Genomic DNA, 15,092 nt, shown 5'->3' with positions numbered 1-15,092 from the left:
GGGCGGGCTGAAGCGGCTGAAGCGGCGGCGGCGGCAGCACCTCGGATAGAGGGGCGGGAGCTGAGGCGGGAGCGGACCGGCTGGTGGGCTAGCGAGAGGCGGCGGGATGGTGGACTACCACGCGGCAAACCAGTCGTACCAGTACGGCCCCAGCAGCGCGGGCAATGGCGCCGGCGGCGGGAGTAGCATGGGCGACTACATGGCCCAGGAGGACGACTGGGACCGGGACCTGCTGCTGGACCCGGCCTGGGAGAAGCAGCAGCGGAAGGTGCGCGGCCTGAGGGCCGGACGGGCTGGAACGGGGCTGACGCGGGAGGCTGGGGCCCGCGAAGGGGGTCGGAGGTCCTGAGAGGGAATGGGAGGGTCTGCGACTGGCATTGGCGGGTCTGAGGAGGAATTGGCGGGTCTGGGAAGGGGTTTGGAGTCCTGAGAAGGAACTGCAGAACTTGAGCAAGAATTGGGAGTCTGAGAAAATGGTTGGCGGCCGGGAGGGAACGTGGAAGTCTGAGGAAAGGGGCTCGGGGAGCCCGAGGAAGGAGTGGGAGGGTCTGGGCGGGGAGTCGGGGGGGCGAGGCGGCGATTGGACGACCCGGCACGGAGTTGGGGTCGGAGGCGACGCCGGGGGCCTGGGGCGATGCGGGGACTGCGGTCCGCAGCTTGGGGGGATCCGGGCGGCGGGCGGCTCGCGGGGCGGGAAGGTCTGAAGGCGGCGGACTGGAGTTCGGGGGCCTCGGGGTGGGGCGTTCCGAGGGGGCGAGCGTTCGGGCGTCTGAGCGGAGCCGGGCCGGGGAGGCCGGGGCGGCGGGAGGCGCGCGGACCAGCGGGGGCGTGCAGGCGCTCGGGGCCCGGGAGCGAGTTCTCCCGGGGGCTCGGCTTGTTTCGGGCGCCCTTTTTAAAGGGGGAGGGGAGACCGGGCGCCGGGAGGAATCGGGAATGGGCGAGGGGTGGACAGGCCGCGCGGAGGGGGTTCCTGAGGAACCGAGGAAGGCCGGCCGGAGGCGCCGCAGGGGGTGGGAGCAGCCCGAGGGGAAGGTGAGGACGGTGGGGGCGGGACGCCGGCGGGAGTGGAATGGCGAGTAATGGGAGGGGGGTTGGTTTGGGAAAATAAAGCCTTCTTACGGAGGGAGTGTGTATAGAACGAGAAAGGAGGGTTTTTTTCGGGGGTAGGGAAGTTTCTGGAGATGCAGCCACCCCCCCCCGGGACTGGAAGTGTGTCTGTGTTGTGAAGGGAGAAAAAGTGGGAGGAATATGTGAGAATATGCAGGAAGAATGGTGTCTCTTGGCAGGGGCGAGAGGGATGAAGAGAGCCTGAAGCAGGGTCTGTTTTTAGGTGGCACTTTGGGGTGTGGAAGTAATTTAGGGGATACCCGCAGTAGTGGAAGAAAGATCAAAAGAAACGGGAGGCCCGGAGAAGGTGGTGTGTGTCTGGAGGGGGAAACTCGGAGCTGCTATGAGAAAGGGTTGGAGTGTGTGCTAAAGAGAGTGCGTTGAGCAGGCGTATATGTGTGTGTGGGGGGTTGTTTACAGGTGTGTTCCAGGAGGGTGGGGGGGGTCCTCGCAGGTGGAGCATTTAATGTGCCCCCGAGATCTGAAATTACTTCCCTGCTTCGTAACTGATCATGGTGTCCGTGGGGCTCTGGGAGTGTCGGCGCGGGGGAGCTTTTTCAGGAACACAGGGCCAGACTCGAGGGGTTTGAGTTGTGAAAAGAGAGTGGAGAGTGACTTGAAGCCTCTGGAGGGTGTGAGTGGGTGCTCCGGGGCTCGGTGCAGGCAGCCCGGTCTGGAAGGGAAAGGGTGAGAGGAGCAGCTGTTCCGAACCGTCCGGGGTGGAGCCTGGCATAACCTTGGGTAAATTACCAACCTCTGCTTGAATTTCCTCATCAGTGGTGGGGGTGGCGGGTTGGTGGTGGCGTCCTTATCTGTTGCCCCACCTACCTCAGGGTGGGCAGGTTGAGATAATCTGACATTAAAATGCTTTCTGAGGGGGAACGGAAGACGTACTCTGCAGTCGCGACAATAATTTATTACCTGAGGCAGTGCAGAGTTGCCAAGAGACTGAAAAGTTGGGAGGGGAATGGGGCTGTGGGATTGCTTGGAAGAATGTCTGGGATCTGTCTTCTGCTCCAGGTGCTTGAGCCCTTGACCCTTTTCCCACAGGCGGTGGGAATGGGAGACCTTCTCCTTTCCCTCTCCAAATGACTCCTTTTTCGAGCTGTTCCACTCTCTTCTGGGAGTTAGGGTGTGTGCTCCTTCGTGGTTCTAGTCTCCCTTCACACAGGGTGAGGCTGGGGCACCATCCAGGCTCTGGGCGTGGGCCAGGACTCACCGGAACCCCAACTCCTTGCTGCTGTGTGTCATTCTTCCTCCTCCCTTCCTCCAGGACCAGGCAAAGTTGAGGGAAAGGCTGGCTCATGGTGCTTTAGATCCTCAGTAAGGGCCGGATTCCAGTACATCCTGCTTTATACCTACTGCATCAAATATTTACACATAACTGTTTGGGGAGAAATATTGCTTCATTGCTGTGCACTGTCCTGTTATGAGGTAGGGATCCTTTCTGAAAGGGGGAAGGAGTAATGGAAAGGAGTATATACACAAGTTTGTGCTGTTGTCTCCCTTCTAAGAGGAACCCCTCCACACACATACTCAAAGTCTGTGTCAGTGAATGACAAATTGCCCTTCTCGCCTCTTCAAGGCTGAGCCACTGAACACATGGGGTGTGGCAGTTCTGTGTCTTGTGTATATTCATTCTAAAAAGCTGTGTCTAGGACATCTGTAGACCCTTAAAGGGTGTGAAATTGAGTTTTTCTAGGAATTAAGTGATGGTTGGCCCAAGTCAGAGTGTGTGTGGCTCCTGGTGGTTCTCATTCCTACCTGGAGGCTTTACCTTTGCTCTGATTTGTAGGGACCTCTGGAACCAAGGCATTCCCAGATAAGTAGGTAATGCAACAGTTATGACATGAGAAGGGCCTGAGTATTCTCCTGGGGGACGGGAGACAGATCAGTCTGGGTTTTGAGTAAGTTCTTGAGCAATTAGGATTCTAGGCCACAGTTCCCCCTCCCAGTTATCCTGAAAGAGGCTTAGGAAACCTCACGACCCCTACTTTCCCAGACAGGTGAGATATCTTGACAGCTGCTGCGGAGCTTCTCAGCATAGCAAGAGACCCCTACTTTCCCAGACAGGTGAGGTATCTTGACAGCTGCTGCGGAGCTTCTCAGCATAGCAAGAGAAAGTGCCTCCTTTGCTAAGCTTGCATGTTCATTGAAACATCGCTGCTTGCATCACCTCAGTGTTTAGAACCTGACCTTGGGCTATATTAGGTGTGAGTTAATTACTTGAAAGTTCTGATGGTGTTTTGTTTTTCTACAAACAGGGTTGTTTTTTTTTTTTAAGGTTGATGATGGAGGCTCCAAAGTAGCCATCTGTTATTTTGTTCCATTACTCTAATTGCTTGCCTCTTAGGGTCTGGGCTAAGACTAACATGTCCTTAGCCGTTTTCCAAATTAAATAACGTACTTACAAAAAAACTGAAACATAACAACTCCCACCACCAAACTCAGTTGTCATCTAGAAATAAGACTGTGTGGGGGTTTAGGGGGTGGCAGATACACTCTGCCTTCTTGGGAGAGGGATAGGGGAAGCTATTTAGCTGGCAGCACTGTGCTTTCCCTGTCCCCCAACGTGTGTTAGAACATGGCTTTTCTGACGACTGCAGAAATGGTGATGTGTGGGAGAATGGCTGGGAGTACAGCTCCCCTTGTAGCCACACTCACATACATTTAGTTGAGAGCTGAAATCCTGTTGGTGTCACAGGGTAGTGCCTGTTGCTCCCTCTAATCCTAGGTGGTTCAGGGTGTGGGCCCAGGATTGCCCTTTGCCTTTTGAAACACCCTTCCTGGTTCTGGCTTCTGAGACCAGATAGGACACTACTTTGGTAGCAGGGAGCTGACTCACTCTCCAGTTGGAAACTGGTGTAATTGGTTGCATTTAATGGCAGCCAATTGCCTGGCCCTGAGTGGGCCTCCATGTGGGGAAAGTTTGGTACAAGTGTTGGAGGAAAACAACCCCAGAAATAAGGGTGGTGTTTTAATATCCAGGTGCTGCTGATGCTGGTAACTGAGATGCAGTCAGGGAGGTTAGTTCAGATGTATGTAGGCTTGCACTCTAAAAAATGTCCTCTTAATCAAATGTCTGGGCAGCAGGGACAAGTCTGGATTCCAGTGGGATGGAGAGTTCTGCAATTGAAACGATACTCCAGTCATGGCAGATTCGTGGCTGACTTTGGCCAGACAGTGCCCATTTTCAGAGCTAACCGAGTAAGTGGTACAAGTTATCTGGCAGTGTTATTTAGCAGATGACTGCAAAGAGAATGGAGCCAAAAAGAATTGATTTGGGAAGGTTCAAGGAATTTCTGAGACTGTTGAGATGAACACATTAGGCTTTTGCTGTATTGATTTAGAGTGTGCTGGGACTTGTAACAAGCCTTTGACCAGATTTAAGGGTTCTTAAAAAAATTCCCTTGCTATTTTATTTTTTGGGGGGGAGAAGAGGGGTACAGCAAACAATTAGTGAATAACTTCAGATTTTCTGAGCAGCTGAATTGTCAACATGTTTATCTCTTCCCTGTTTTCCCCAGCTTTAGCCCTATTTCCTTCACTTAGTGATGTGCATGTTCTCATCAGTCACCTTCAGTTCTCTTTCCTCAGTTTCCTTCCGCTGTTTTTATTTATGTATTTATTTTACAGAATAACAAAAGCACTCCTGTTGCCATAAGTCCTCCTTTTTCCCCTTTTCTTTTTTCATGGAAATAGGAGGCAAGTGATAGCAAGTTGGTAATTCAATGGCAGTGGTAACTGAAACACTGACCTACTAAAAGGTAGGTGGAAGTTTCTACTTGGGCAGATACAAATGCTGTCATCCATGAGGTTTGAAAGAAGTCTTTATATCATGGGTGGTTTGAGTGAGCCTCCAGGATGAGTTTAAACTTTGAAACATCAAAGCATATATGTAAGGAAACTTAAGTTTTACAGTGTTGGCAGTTCTACGGGCCAGAATTTGTTATAAAGTGTCTGAAGTGGCACAGGTAACACTTGCTTTTTAAAAAGGTTTATGAGTTACATTTTAATCAGTCTCCCAGATAATCAAGGAGTATAAGGTTCAGTGAATCAAGTGAAACATAGTTTAAAATTCTAGCCTCTGTTTAAAGAGTGATCTTACTGGAGGAGACATTAACCTACTAGCTGGGAAAAGGACCCCACCTCCCCCAGAAAGTGAAATCTTTGCATACATTTAACTGGCAAGAGTGTCCTATCAGGGTTTGGGAAATTCTAGCCAAGTAGCAGTCTCCCTGGGATTATAAAAATCCCAGCGACATTTGCCTTGGTGTTGTGCCTTTTTTGGTAGTGTTGTTCTTTTATGTGCTCCCCACCCCCTTTCCCTCATAAACAACAGATGCCTTCACTTGGAATGTCCATGGAAAGTCTTTAAAAGCTGGTTGGTGTAACTTGGTTGCTTTCTCTTTAGTCTGAGCAGCAGTTACTCCAGAAGAGGCCAGTGGCCTTTTTCTTAAATGTGATTTATTGAAGTGTTACCTAAAAGTGAGTGGCTTGAGCTTCCTTGGGATTTGCTATTCGCCACCTGTTTCTGTTCTGGTTCCTGCCTCCCTGGGATGAGCCTTTTAACCTCAAAAGACCCGTCCTGTTTTCAGAGGGGACAGTGCGTGGTTGCTCAGCCGGAGAATGGAGGTTGTGCACCCCCATTCTCCTGCATCCTCAGTCTTTCTCCACACTTTCCAAACTTCATTCATTTGTGATTTTTTTCAATCCTACTTTTACATACTTTATAACTTTAAGTCAATTTGCGTTTTAAAACTTGTTGTAAAAGGAAAAGTTGTATGAGTATGATAAATGGAAAACCCAGCTTCTCTGGCCATAAATGGGAAACTGAAAAAATAAACAGACTGAAAAGAACAATGTTGCTAAATTACTAGCTAGGTACCATTCCTGCTGAAGGCTCAGGGCCTGAGGCACACTCCCTTTGTTAAAAGGAGATAGGCAGGTAGGTATTGGTTAGGTACTAAGGGCCCATGGTACCAAGCAGAGACTTTCTCTTTGAAGTAATCAGAAAGTTTGCAAGAGAATTGAAGGGAATAACCTTCTCACTCTGATTCAAGGTTTAATGTAGGGTATGGATAAGCTCAAACTCTCCCATGTGTGCATGCCACGCTTGGAAAAAAACTTCATCTCCTTAGACTCAGGAAACCTTCCATACTGGCAGGGCAGAGTGACTGCCGGACCCAGTAGCACACAGCCCGTCTTGCTTGCCCAGTGTCCCACCATACTAAATTCAATCCAGTGACTGTTTGACACTGGATTTGTCTTTGCTTCCATCTGTTAGGATTTTTAAATTTTTGCTTTTTAGGAGACTAGAACTCCGTGGTAAATATAAGAATTGCGGGTTCATCACTTGCCCCGCCCCCCCAAACTACAGCTTTTCTTTTTGAAACCCCAGCTTTCTTATACATCGACTCTTAAAGTTCGGCTGCTTCCATGAGTCAGCTATACTGCAACACCGGCTGGGCTTGGTATTTGAATCCTAAATTCAAAAGGAAAGCAGTGCCCTCCTGTGGAGTTAAGAAAGGCTTATTTCAATGTTTTTCTTCCAAATATCAGAGCAGAACAGACTCTTTGTCTTCCAGTGGAACTATCCACACAGGGCAGAAATAGTTGGAAGTGGCAGTTACTATGCAGAACACAGTGAGGTCATCTTGGGAAATGTTGGTGGTGGTGTTGAAATGATTGAATGGGATGCTAGAACACTAACAATACAATAGCATTTGTGTCTATGGCTCCTGGTAGAAATAAAGAAGACATTGTGGTTTGTTTTATGCTTTTTAAAGTTCTCCCCCCAAAGGTGTGGGGCTGAGTGATATCTGTCACTGGCTTTCTAGTGGGTTTTTCTTTTCCTCTCCCCCCTCTCCCCGAAGACTGTTGAGAGTGGGTAGAAGCCACAGTCTATGTGGATTGGGAAGGCAGGCAGTACTCCTTACTCTTTGTTCTCCTTGTGTAAAAGGAACATACTTGGTTTTAATCTCCAAAAAGCCCAAGGTGAAGAGTTTCCATATCTTATCTCATGTGCAGTAACGACACTGATTTTAGCTTTAAAGAATGTCCTAATTAGCATCCATCAATAATGGGGGCACAGCAGGAAGTAAGAGATGCATTTCTCTTCCCTCCCTCCCTCTCCCTCTCTCCCTCCCTCCCCCACTCTCCCTCTCTCCCTCCATTTTGATGGCTGAGAAGGCCAATTTGAGGTTAGGAAAAACATCACAGAGGAAGCTTGAAAGTGACTCAACAGCCAGCCACATGGTGGAGGATCTTGAGGGGGGTCATGCAGGGAGGGTTTGTGGGTCTTCCACGTGCATTGTTGAAATGGCGGGTGTTCTCTGACCAAGCACTAGCTAAGGGTGGCGCTGGAAGTCATGGGCCTCCGTGAGCGAGTGTAGTGACAGTCTACACATTAGTGCTCCTCTATCAATCTAAATTCGGGTGTGTGAATAAAAGGTATTTAGTTGATATTACCATGGCAACTGAGTTGCTTACTCTTGTAGGGAGTGCTTCTGAACCAGACTGCAGCACTAATGGTGGAATGTTGGGCCACTGGGCAGAAACTTGATGCTGCCAACTGGTCTCAAGAATTAACACTTGCATGGGTGGTGGCCGAGCTGGGTGGAGAGACCAGGGGCCTCTCTGTTCCTGACGTGGTACTCAGGCCAGTCCATTTTATCAACGAGAGGTGGGTTTTTGCGGATGAGAGAGGGAGAAGAAATAGGGGAATACACCGTGAAAGCTGCTGTTGGTTTTGTGGCTGGGTTGTGTGCTTTTTCTCTAGGCATTTAGAGTTGGAATCTCAGCTATGTGACTTCTTAATAGCAGGGCAAAATATGCCTACATCTTTTGCTGCTTTCACAAACACAGACGAGAAGAACTCAAGTTTCCAGCAAATCCCAAGCACAGTTCATTCCATGATAACATTTTTAAAAATCCACTTCCTTTCTACCCTAACCCTGACAGTAAATAAACCTCCTTCCCCTCTTATTCCCCACTTTGTTAAGGAAATGAACATCTTTGCATTAGACTCAGTGTCTGGTAAAACTATTAAATGCCTTTACCAAGTGCTCCTTTGGCTGTTGTTGCTGGCATGGCTTGTGTTTGGAAGAGGCAGTTTTTAGGGTTTTTTTTCTTGTTGTTGTTTTGTTTTTAGTTTTATTAGGTTTGTATGATCTTGCAGTTTGGCCTGTGAAATAAACTCAGTTTCAGAATTCAAATTGTCTGGAAGCAGCCGGTTTGTCAGGCTGGTTCAAGGGCAGCCTGATGAATCAACCCTTCTTAAAGGCTGTCTGCTAACCAGTGCTGGAAGGTGTCCCGATGGTAAACATCACCAGGATCGTGAGGCAGTTACTTTTATTTTTATTTTTTATGTTTTTGATCATTTGAGCCGCGCTGCCAAGTCTAGTAGGACTTGACTTTGTGTAAAACAGAAGGGTCTGTATCAAGATGTCTCTTTCAGCGCCGTCAGGCCTGTAGGCGAGCAGTGCTGCGTCTGCTGGTGGGGTGAGAGGGGAAACGTAGGCCAGTTTGGGGGATCTTCCTGACGATTTTGAGAGTGAAATCTCCCCTTCCTTTTGTTACATTGATCCACACCTTAGGGACAATCCAGAGAAGATAATTCAGTCCTTTGAGGGCTGTGAACCATTTTAAGGATCATTGGTTAACGGATCATGGCCCAAAGCTGCGGATGGTCAGGGAGCAGCTTCTACCTGCTGCACAGAAACATTCCAAAGATTCAAAGGGAACAAGATTTGACCATAAAAACAGATGACTCGTCCTGGCTGGTGTGGCTCAGTGAGTTGAGTGCTGGCTTGAGAACCAAGAGATTACCAGTTCAATTCTCAGTTGGGGGTGTGTGAGAGGCAACTGATTGATGTTTCTCTCCCCCTCTTTCTCCCTCCTTTCCCCCTCTCTAAAACTAAATAAATAAAAAATTTAAAAAACATTTAAAAAGACCAGACAACTCACAGCTCGTTGAGTTTTCTTAGCAGCTACCTTAGACATGAGAAAATTCTGGCCCTTTTTAATAAACAACCACAAACCAGTCCTTGCCAAATACGGCCTGCTTGAGGGCCATAGGGTTAGCTTAGAAGACAACTTTCTTGCCTAAAAATAAATGCATGTTTCTATCGAACATTCCAAGCATAGTTTAAACATGAGACTTCTGAATAGCCGTTCAGGCTCTGTGGGTTCAGTTATATCAGAGTGTGGACAGTTGATTGGATTTGGGGAGCTTGCTTCCTGCTTTGGGATTGGCCACTGGCCACCCAGAAAATCAGATGACCAAATGCAAACCATCTTCCATCTCGTTTCTGTATGTTCTTGATCTACTCACAGGCTGATGGAAGAGACAGAGAACAAGCATGTAAATAAAACGGGATTTTCAGATAGGATTATGTGTTGGGTTGGCCAAAAAAATTCATTTAGTTTTTTCCATATGATGGCTCTAGTAGTGCTTAGTTGTCTTTAACCTTGTTTGAAACAGTTTTGTTAGGTTGTATTGTGACAGCTGTCATATCAGTGTGCATTTGAAAAAACTTACAAAATTGGTGAATTTTTGTGCAGCCATTTTAATATTGAAGATGGGAGAAGATATGCACCACTTTTGGCATATTATACTTTATTATTTCAAGAAGGTAAAAACATAATTGAAATGCAGAAAGATTTGTGCAGCGTATGGATGTGCTGTGACTGATTAAACATGTCAAAAGTGATTTGCAAAGTTTCTTGGTATTGTTGACATTTTGGCCAAATAATATTTTGCTGTCTTAGGGGCTGTCTTAGGCATTGAGAGATGTTTAGCAGCACCCCTGACCTCTCCACACTAGCAGCCAATCGTGGGAGATAGTTGACATACTCAAAATATCCAAATCAATAAAGTTATTGATGAAAATGAAAAGGTGCGGATGAAAAGTTGTTGTATTTAATGGAAAAAAACTAAATGGACTTTTTGGGCAACCTAATACTAGGAATTAAGTAATAGCGTATTATTCTGTGCTAGTAAAGCACTATTACTAAATAGTAATTAGGAATTGAGTAATAGACACTATTCTCAGTGCTTTACATGGACTGACTTGTGTAATCTTGTCAGGTAGGTGTTGTTACCTTTACAGGATAGGTGCAGAAATTAGTCCATCGGAGTTTAAGCCACTTGTCCAAGTGACAGTGCCAGGGCTTGAACCTGGAAAATCTGGCTTTCGAACCTGTTGCCCTTATTTGGACACCACACTACAGTCAGGTGTTTGGGAATAATCTGGGGAGAGGTCATGGAGGAGAGGAGGGCAGTGCAAGTACTTTAGATCAAGAGGAAGATCTGGAGCACTAGGGAAGGCTGTTCCAGGCAGAGGGAATGAAAGTGTGGAGGCACTGAGAAGCAGGAAGACGGCCATAGTGGTTCACAGCAGGGCATGTAGCAAAGATGGGCACAGACAGGTCTCTTAGACTAGCTCTGTTGTTGGAAATGATGTTGAAGCCTACAGTCTGCAAATTCAGTCCCTCTTAGACTCCACCAAGCCAGGAACCTCATGCACCCAAAACTCTGTCACTGTAGCCCTTTCCTTGTCAGGCCTCCTGGACAGGCCAAACCAGAACTGACTTCTAAAGTGGGAACCCCAGGACTGTGGAACATTAAACCAAACAAAGGCTTCAATTATCTCTGTGATCATTGCTGCAGGAGACACCTGTGTTTGATTAAAGCCTTGGTAACTTTTAAATCTGGAGTTTTATGGCACTGTGTACTCATACGGCTTTGTAGTGTCTCTTAGAGAGCTTAACTTTTACCCCATGAACAAATTCCAGTCCCCTTTGGTCCCATCAAGAGGTTGGTCCCATCAAGAGGCTGTTTGATTTGCAAAGCATCTCTGGTAAAGTGTTGTGTTTCCCTCTTTGAAGTGGGAAGCCAGGAAGCCTGATTTTTTTTAAAAAACTGGCTCTTCTCCTAGATCCTCCCTTTTCTTTGTAAATCCCTCTTCCATTTACTCAGTATTTCCCCGATGTTTTCTTTGGTTAGGGGGAGCTGTAGCCAGGGTGGTTCTAGTTCAGAGAGACAGACATGCAGGCCAATTCACTTTGAGGCGTTTAGCTTTCCGGACCCCACTGAAAGCCAATCCGGGAACACAGGAGATTTCATTTGGCCCATGGCTTCCTGTCTGAATGCACACCTTGTCAGACTAGTTATGTGGCTTTTACTTAGAGAGGGAGGAACTGAGAGAGCTTCAGGCTATCAATAGACCCTCCTGACTGTATACACAGCACTGGGCAGGAAGCTAACAAGTTCATGGATCATACATAAAGTGTCCATTGTGAACATGGGTTGAAATTCTCTCTGCCCTGCCCTTGATGCGATTTGGCAGCAAAAATCATCCCTGTTGATAGAATATAAAGGAGGGAATGAATACGAAGATGTCTTGTAATGGTATGGCCAGCCCAGCTGCTTCAGCTGGAAAGAAGATGGCGAGGTTTCCATTCTCCTGGCAGCATACCCATGTGAACTTGTTAAATCTTTTAAGTAGCTGTATAGGAAGGGAGATAAGTGTATGTTTATCCTTATTCCCTTAAATACAAAAAAATAAAACTTCCCCTTTGTAAAACTGATTCAGAGTGGGAAGGCAGTATACGGTGAATGGAAAATGTGTTCGATTATATTATCCTACCCCATGTTTGGGATACAGCTGTAAGTTTCCGTGGTGGGTGGCTTATTATGCATTTATGCAGAGCTGAACCTGCTCCAAGCTTTTCTTGCACTTAGAAAAGGCTGTCTTGGGAAATTGTCTCTTTCCATCACAATAAAAACATGGAAGGCCTTTTGAAAGATTTCAGGAGTCATCACTTGGGTAGCAGAATTAGGGGCTGCCGACCAAAGTGGGTGTGCATTTTATACCCAACCGGCGTCTTGTGTAACATGAGTTGGAGCTTCATGGGCTTTGGAGTCCAGCAAGCAGGTAGAAACATGACCGCCAGGGCCAGACGACAGCCCTCGCTGGGCCCCTCTGCAGAGCGAAGCTCCGCACAGAGCCTTTGGGGGTATGAGAGAAACCGGAGACCCAGCCCATGCTCTCAAGAAGCTCACGGTGTGGTTGGGGAGAGAGCAAAGCCATATGAGACCTCAGAAGGACATTAGGCTGCACACCGACAAGCCCACAGCACTCTAGCCGAGGAAAGGGGTGAATAAGGGCAGGTGGGGTCAGTCATGGAAACTTTCATAAAGGAGGTGAGTGTGCAGGAGGGGTGGGCCTTTGCCCCAGCTGTGGGCAGGTTTCTATGGGCAAGTGTTAGGGGGTCCTGTGTGTGCAATTGAACAGTTTTCCTTAGCTGTGTCTAATGGGCAGTCCTGCCAATTCGTTACCCTGACGAGCATGTCTTTGGGGAATTTCATGTTTGAGGCACCCTGTTGGGTATTTCTTAGCCATGCCTTGGAATAGCAAGACCCCAGGTTCTAAATCGGAATTTATTCATGGGTCTGGTTGCTTTCACTGCTGTTGTGGCCAAGCCAGACCCCTTCCCAGGTGGGAGTCTGCTCTGATACTTTGAGGCATTTGCTTTCAGCTTTCTGATGATCCCTTCAGAATAAGCACAGGCTTCAGAAAGAGGAACAGAGAGACTCCTTACGTTCAAGGGTTTCTCCAAGCTTTGTGCCTTATGGTCCCTTTGGTGTGTTAAGCTGACATTGCCCCCTAGTCCACCCAGAGTGGAACTGGTAGTACTGTATTGAGATCACAGAAATGAATGGGGTTGAAGCTCAGCAGGCTGGCTGGTTCAGTATGCCACAGTTAACATGCTGTTCTTGGAATGAGGGTAGCCTAGAAGTGTTCTGTCTTGAGAGTTAACTCTTGCCTGCCAAGCTCAGCTTCCAGGTGCTATTCTTTTTATAAATAAAGGGCTTAGAGCTGGCTTGTGGAACTCAGAGTTCTCATCCCAGGAAATACTCCAGTATGTTTAAAAAAAAAAAACAAAACAAAACTCATTCAGATGCTCATGGCCAAATGTGTGACTCAAATACTGCAATGCCCTTGATGTGTTTTCCCAAAATTGACATACTTGAGTTGCACTCAAGCTCTGCTGTGAGATAAGGCTGGGGTGCTGGCCCATGCCTTTTTCTTTGTGTGGTTTCAGGGTTTTGTTTTTTTTTCTCTCTCCCATAAATGATGTTTGAGAGCCGTGACATAGCTCAGCTCATGGAAGTCAAATAGTGGCTGAAATCATCCAGTAGAACCTGGCCTCCATCTCTTAGGCTGCCTGAGACCAGTAGGTTTGCCGGGGAGGATTTGGTAGGGATGGAGAGGTTCACAGGTGTCTCCTGGAATGAACCAGTCTCTGTGATTTGGGCATTGGAGCACTGACTTTGTGTTAAGAGCTACAGAATATAAGCACACCCATTTCTGTTTCCTTTTGTAATTTGTTGTGCTTTCCAGATAGGGTCTGTCTGATGGTCCTCAAGAGGGTGCCCCTTCTCACCCTTTTGAAAGGCAGAGATGTTAGGGAGGTGGACATTCTTCGAGGAGAGAACCTGGGGCTTAGTTGTTGTTGAGGAATGTGTTGCTCTACCTGCATTTTGAGAAAGGTTTCTGGGGGAGACATTGCAGAATTATTCCAGGTCAGAACATTTCTTGTATGAACCCAGGTGCTGGGAGGAGACACCTGCTCAGCCAGTGGGTTAGCCGATAGCACCCAAAACACCCAGCCCATCCACCAGACGATAGGAGGCAGCTCAGATGTCACTGGGATTCAGGCTGTCTTCTGGCCTAAGCAGCTGCAACCCGGGAGGGGGTGTTGCGAGTGGTGAAGCTCCTGTGGGAGGGCGCTTCTGTTGCCAGAACCAGGAGGTAGTGAAATGTGCGGTGTGGAAGAAGTATGAGCATAGCCTTTAGAGGGAGACAGCCGTGGGCTCCACACCCATCTCTACCTCCTGGCCGTGGGCACATGGCGTGGCTGAAGCCTCAGTGTCTTGTGTAAAGGGCCATTGTCCTACTTCACAGGATGATTCTGGGATTACATGAGATTAATTCTGTGTGTGAAGCACTTGCACAGTGACTGGCACATTGTTAGTGCTCCAGAAATGTAGGTTCTCAATGTTTTCAGCAGCTCACCATCGTATGTCTAGGTGGGGTCTGCTGCTTGAGCTTTCTCTTTAAAAAAGCTGAAAGGGTCTGCTGCAGTGTGCAGCTTAGTGGAAAGCCAAACCGTATACCCCCTTTCCTGAAGTCTTCCCACAAGGACCTCTGAACCCCAAACCTAGCCAGTAACTTCAAAGAAACAGCTTCTGTCAAGTGGCAGCTGGCACTTGAGCTGCAAGTGGCTTAATGTAGCCCTCTCCCCTGCCTCTAGGTCCATCTGGGCCTCATTACCTGGGAGGTGGCTTCTTGTTTCGGAGTTGCAAGCCCTAAACAGTTTTGTGTTTGGATTAGCCATAAGCAGTGCTGGCAAGGCTCTTTCATGAGTAACTCAGCTTGTTATTAAATTTGGGATCAGCCAAGGGGCTCCTTCCCTGGTCCCCATCTTTCCCCTTCCTCCAAAGCAAGAATGAACGAACAAACAAACTGACTCAAGTTAGAAGCAACCTACAGCTTTGAGCCAGGCCTCCTCCTCTCAACTGGTAATGATGTGGAAACAGGAAGGCCTTCCCACTGATAAACCCAAAATAACTGTCCCAAATGCTGTCATGCAGGGCCTTGAGGTGTTCAGGAGCCTGTGCCCAGCTGCTGACCAGGAAAGAGGGAACTTTTGAGGATTTAGCAAGCCATGCCCCTTAAGGCCAGGCCTCCTTTCCCTGTGTTTCTCATGGCTGCTGCTTCAGCCACTTCCACCTTCCTTCTGCCCCCCCCCCTTTCCCCGAGGTCACTTCCTGATGCCATTCCTCATTTTAGCTTCTATCCCCCCCAAAAGCAATCAAATCTACGACCTAATAAGGCAAAAGAATGAGGAGAATGTTGGCCTCCCAGCCTCTCCCCTAACAGGGCGCAGGCCTGAAGCAAATTTGGAAAATGTTA

The 15,092-nt window shown here is 47.9% G+C and overlaps 1 protein-coding gene across 2 annotated transcripts in view; it reads left to right on the top strand.

The window, feature by feature from the left end:
- ACTN4 (actinin alpha 4) overlaps window positions 1–15,092 on the top strand; it is a 72,455-nt gene continuing 57,363 nt past the window's right edge. Inside the window, exon 1 of one of the 2 annotated variants that reach the window (XM_037141844.2) lies at window positions 1–268. In XM_037141844.2, the coding sequence (XP_036997739.1) occupies window positions 107–268 (162 nt within the window). In that variant the 5' untranslated portion in view covers window positions 1–106. The remainder of the gene's footprint in view (window positions 269–15,092) is intronic. The other variant, XM_037141843.2, reaches the window with a different exon arrangement.

This window comes from Artibeus jamaicensis, unplaced genomic scaffold (assembly GCF_021234435.1).
Source record: "Artibeus jamaicensis isolate MK-2021 breed Jamaican fruit bat unplaced genomic scaffold, CSHL_Jam_final contig_47, whole genome shotgun sequence".
In the NCBI taxonomy this organism is placed as follows: domain Eukaryota; kingdom Metazoa; phylum Chordata; class Mammalia; order Chiroptera; family Phyllostomidae; genus Artibeus; species Artibeus jamaicensis.
This window is presented reverse-complemented; position numbering and strand designations above follow the sequence as displayed.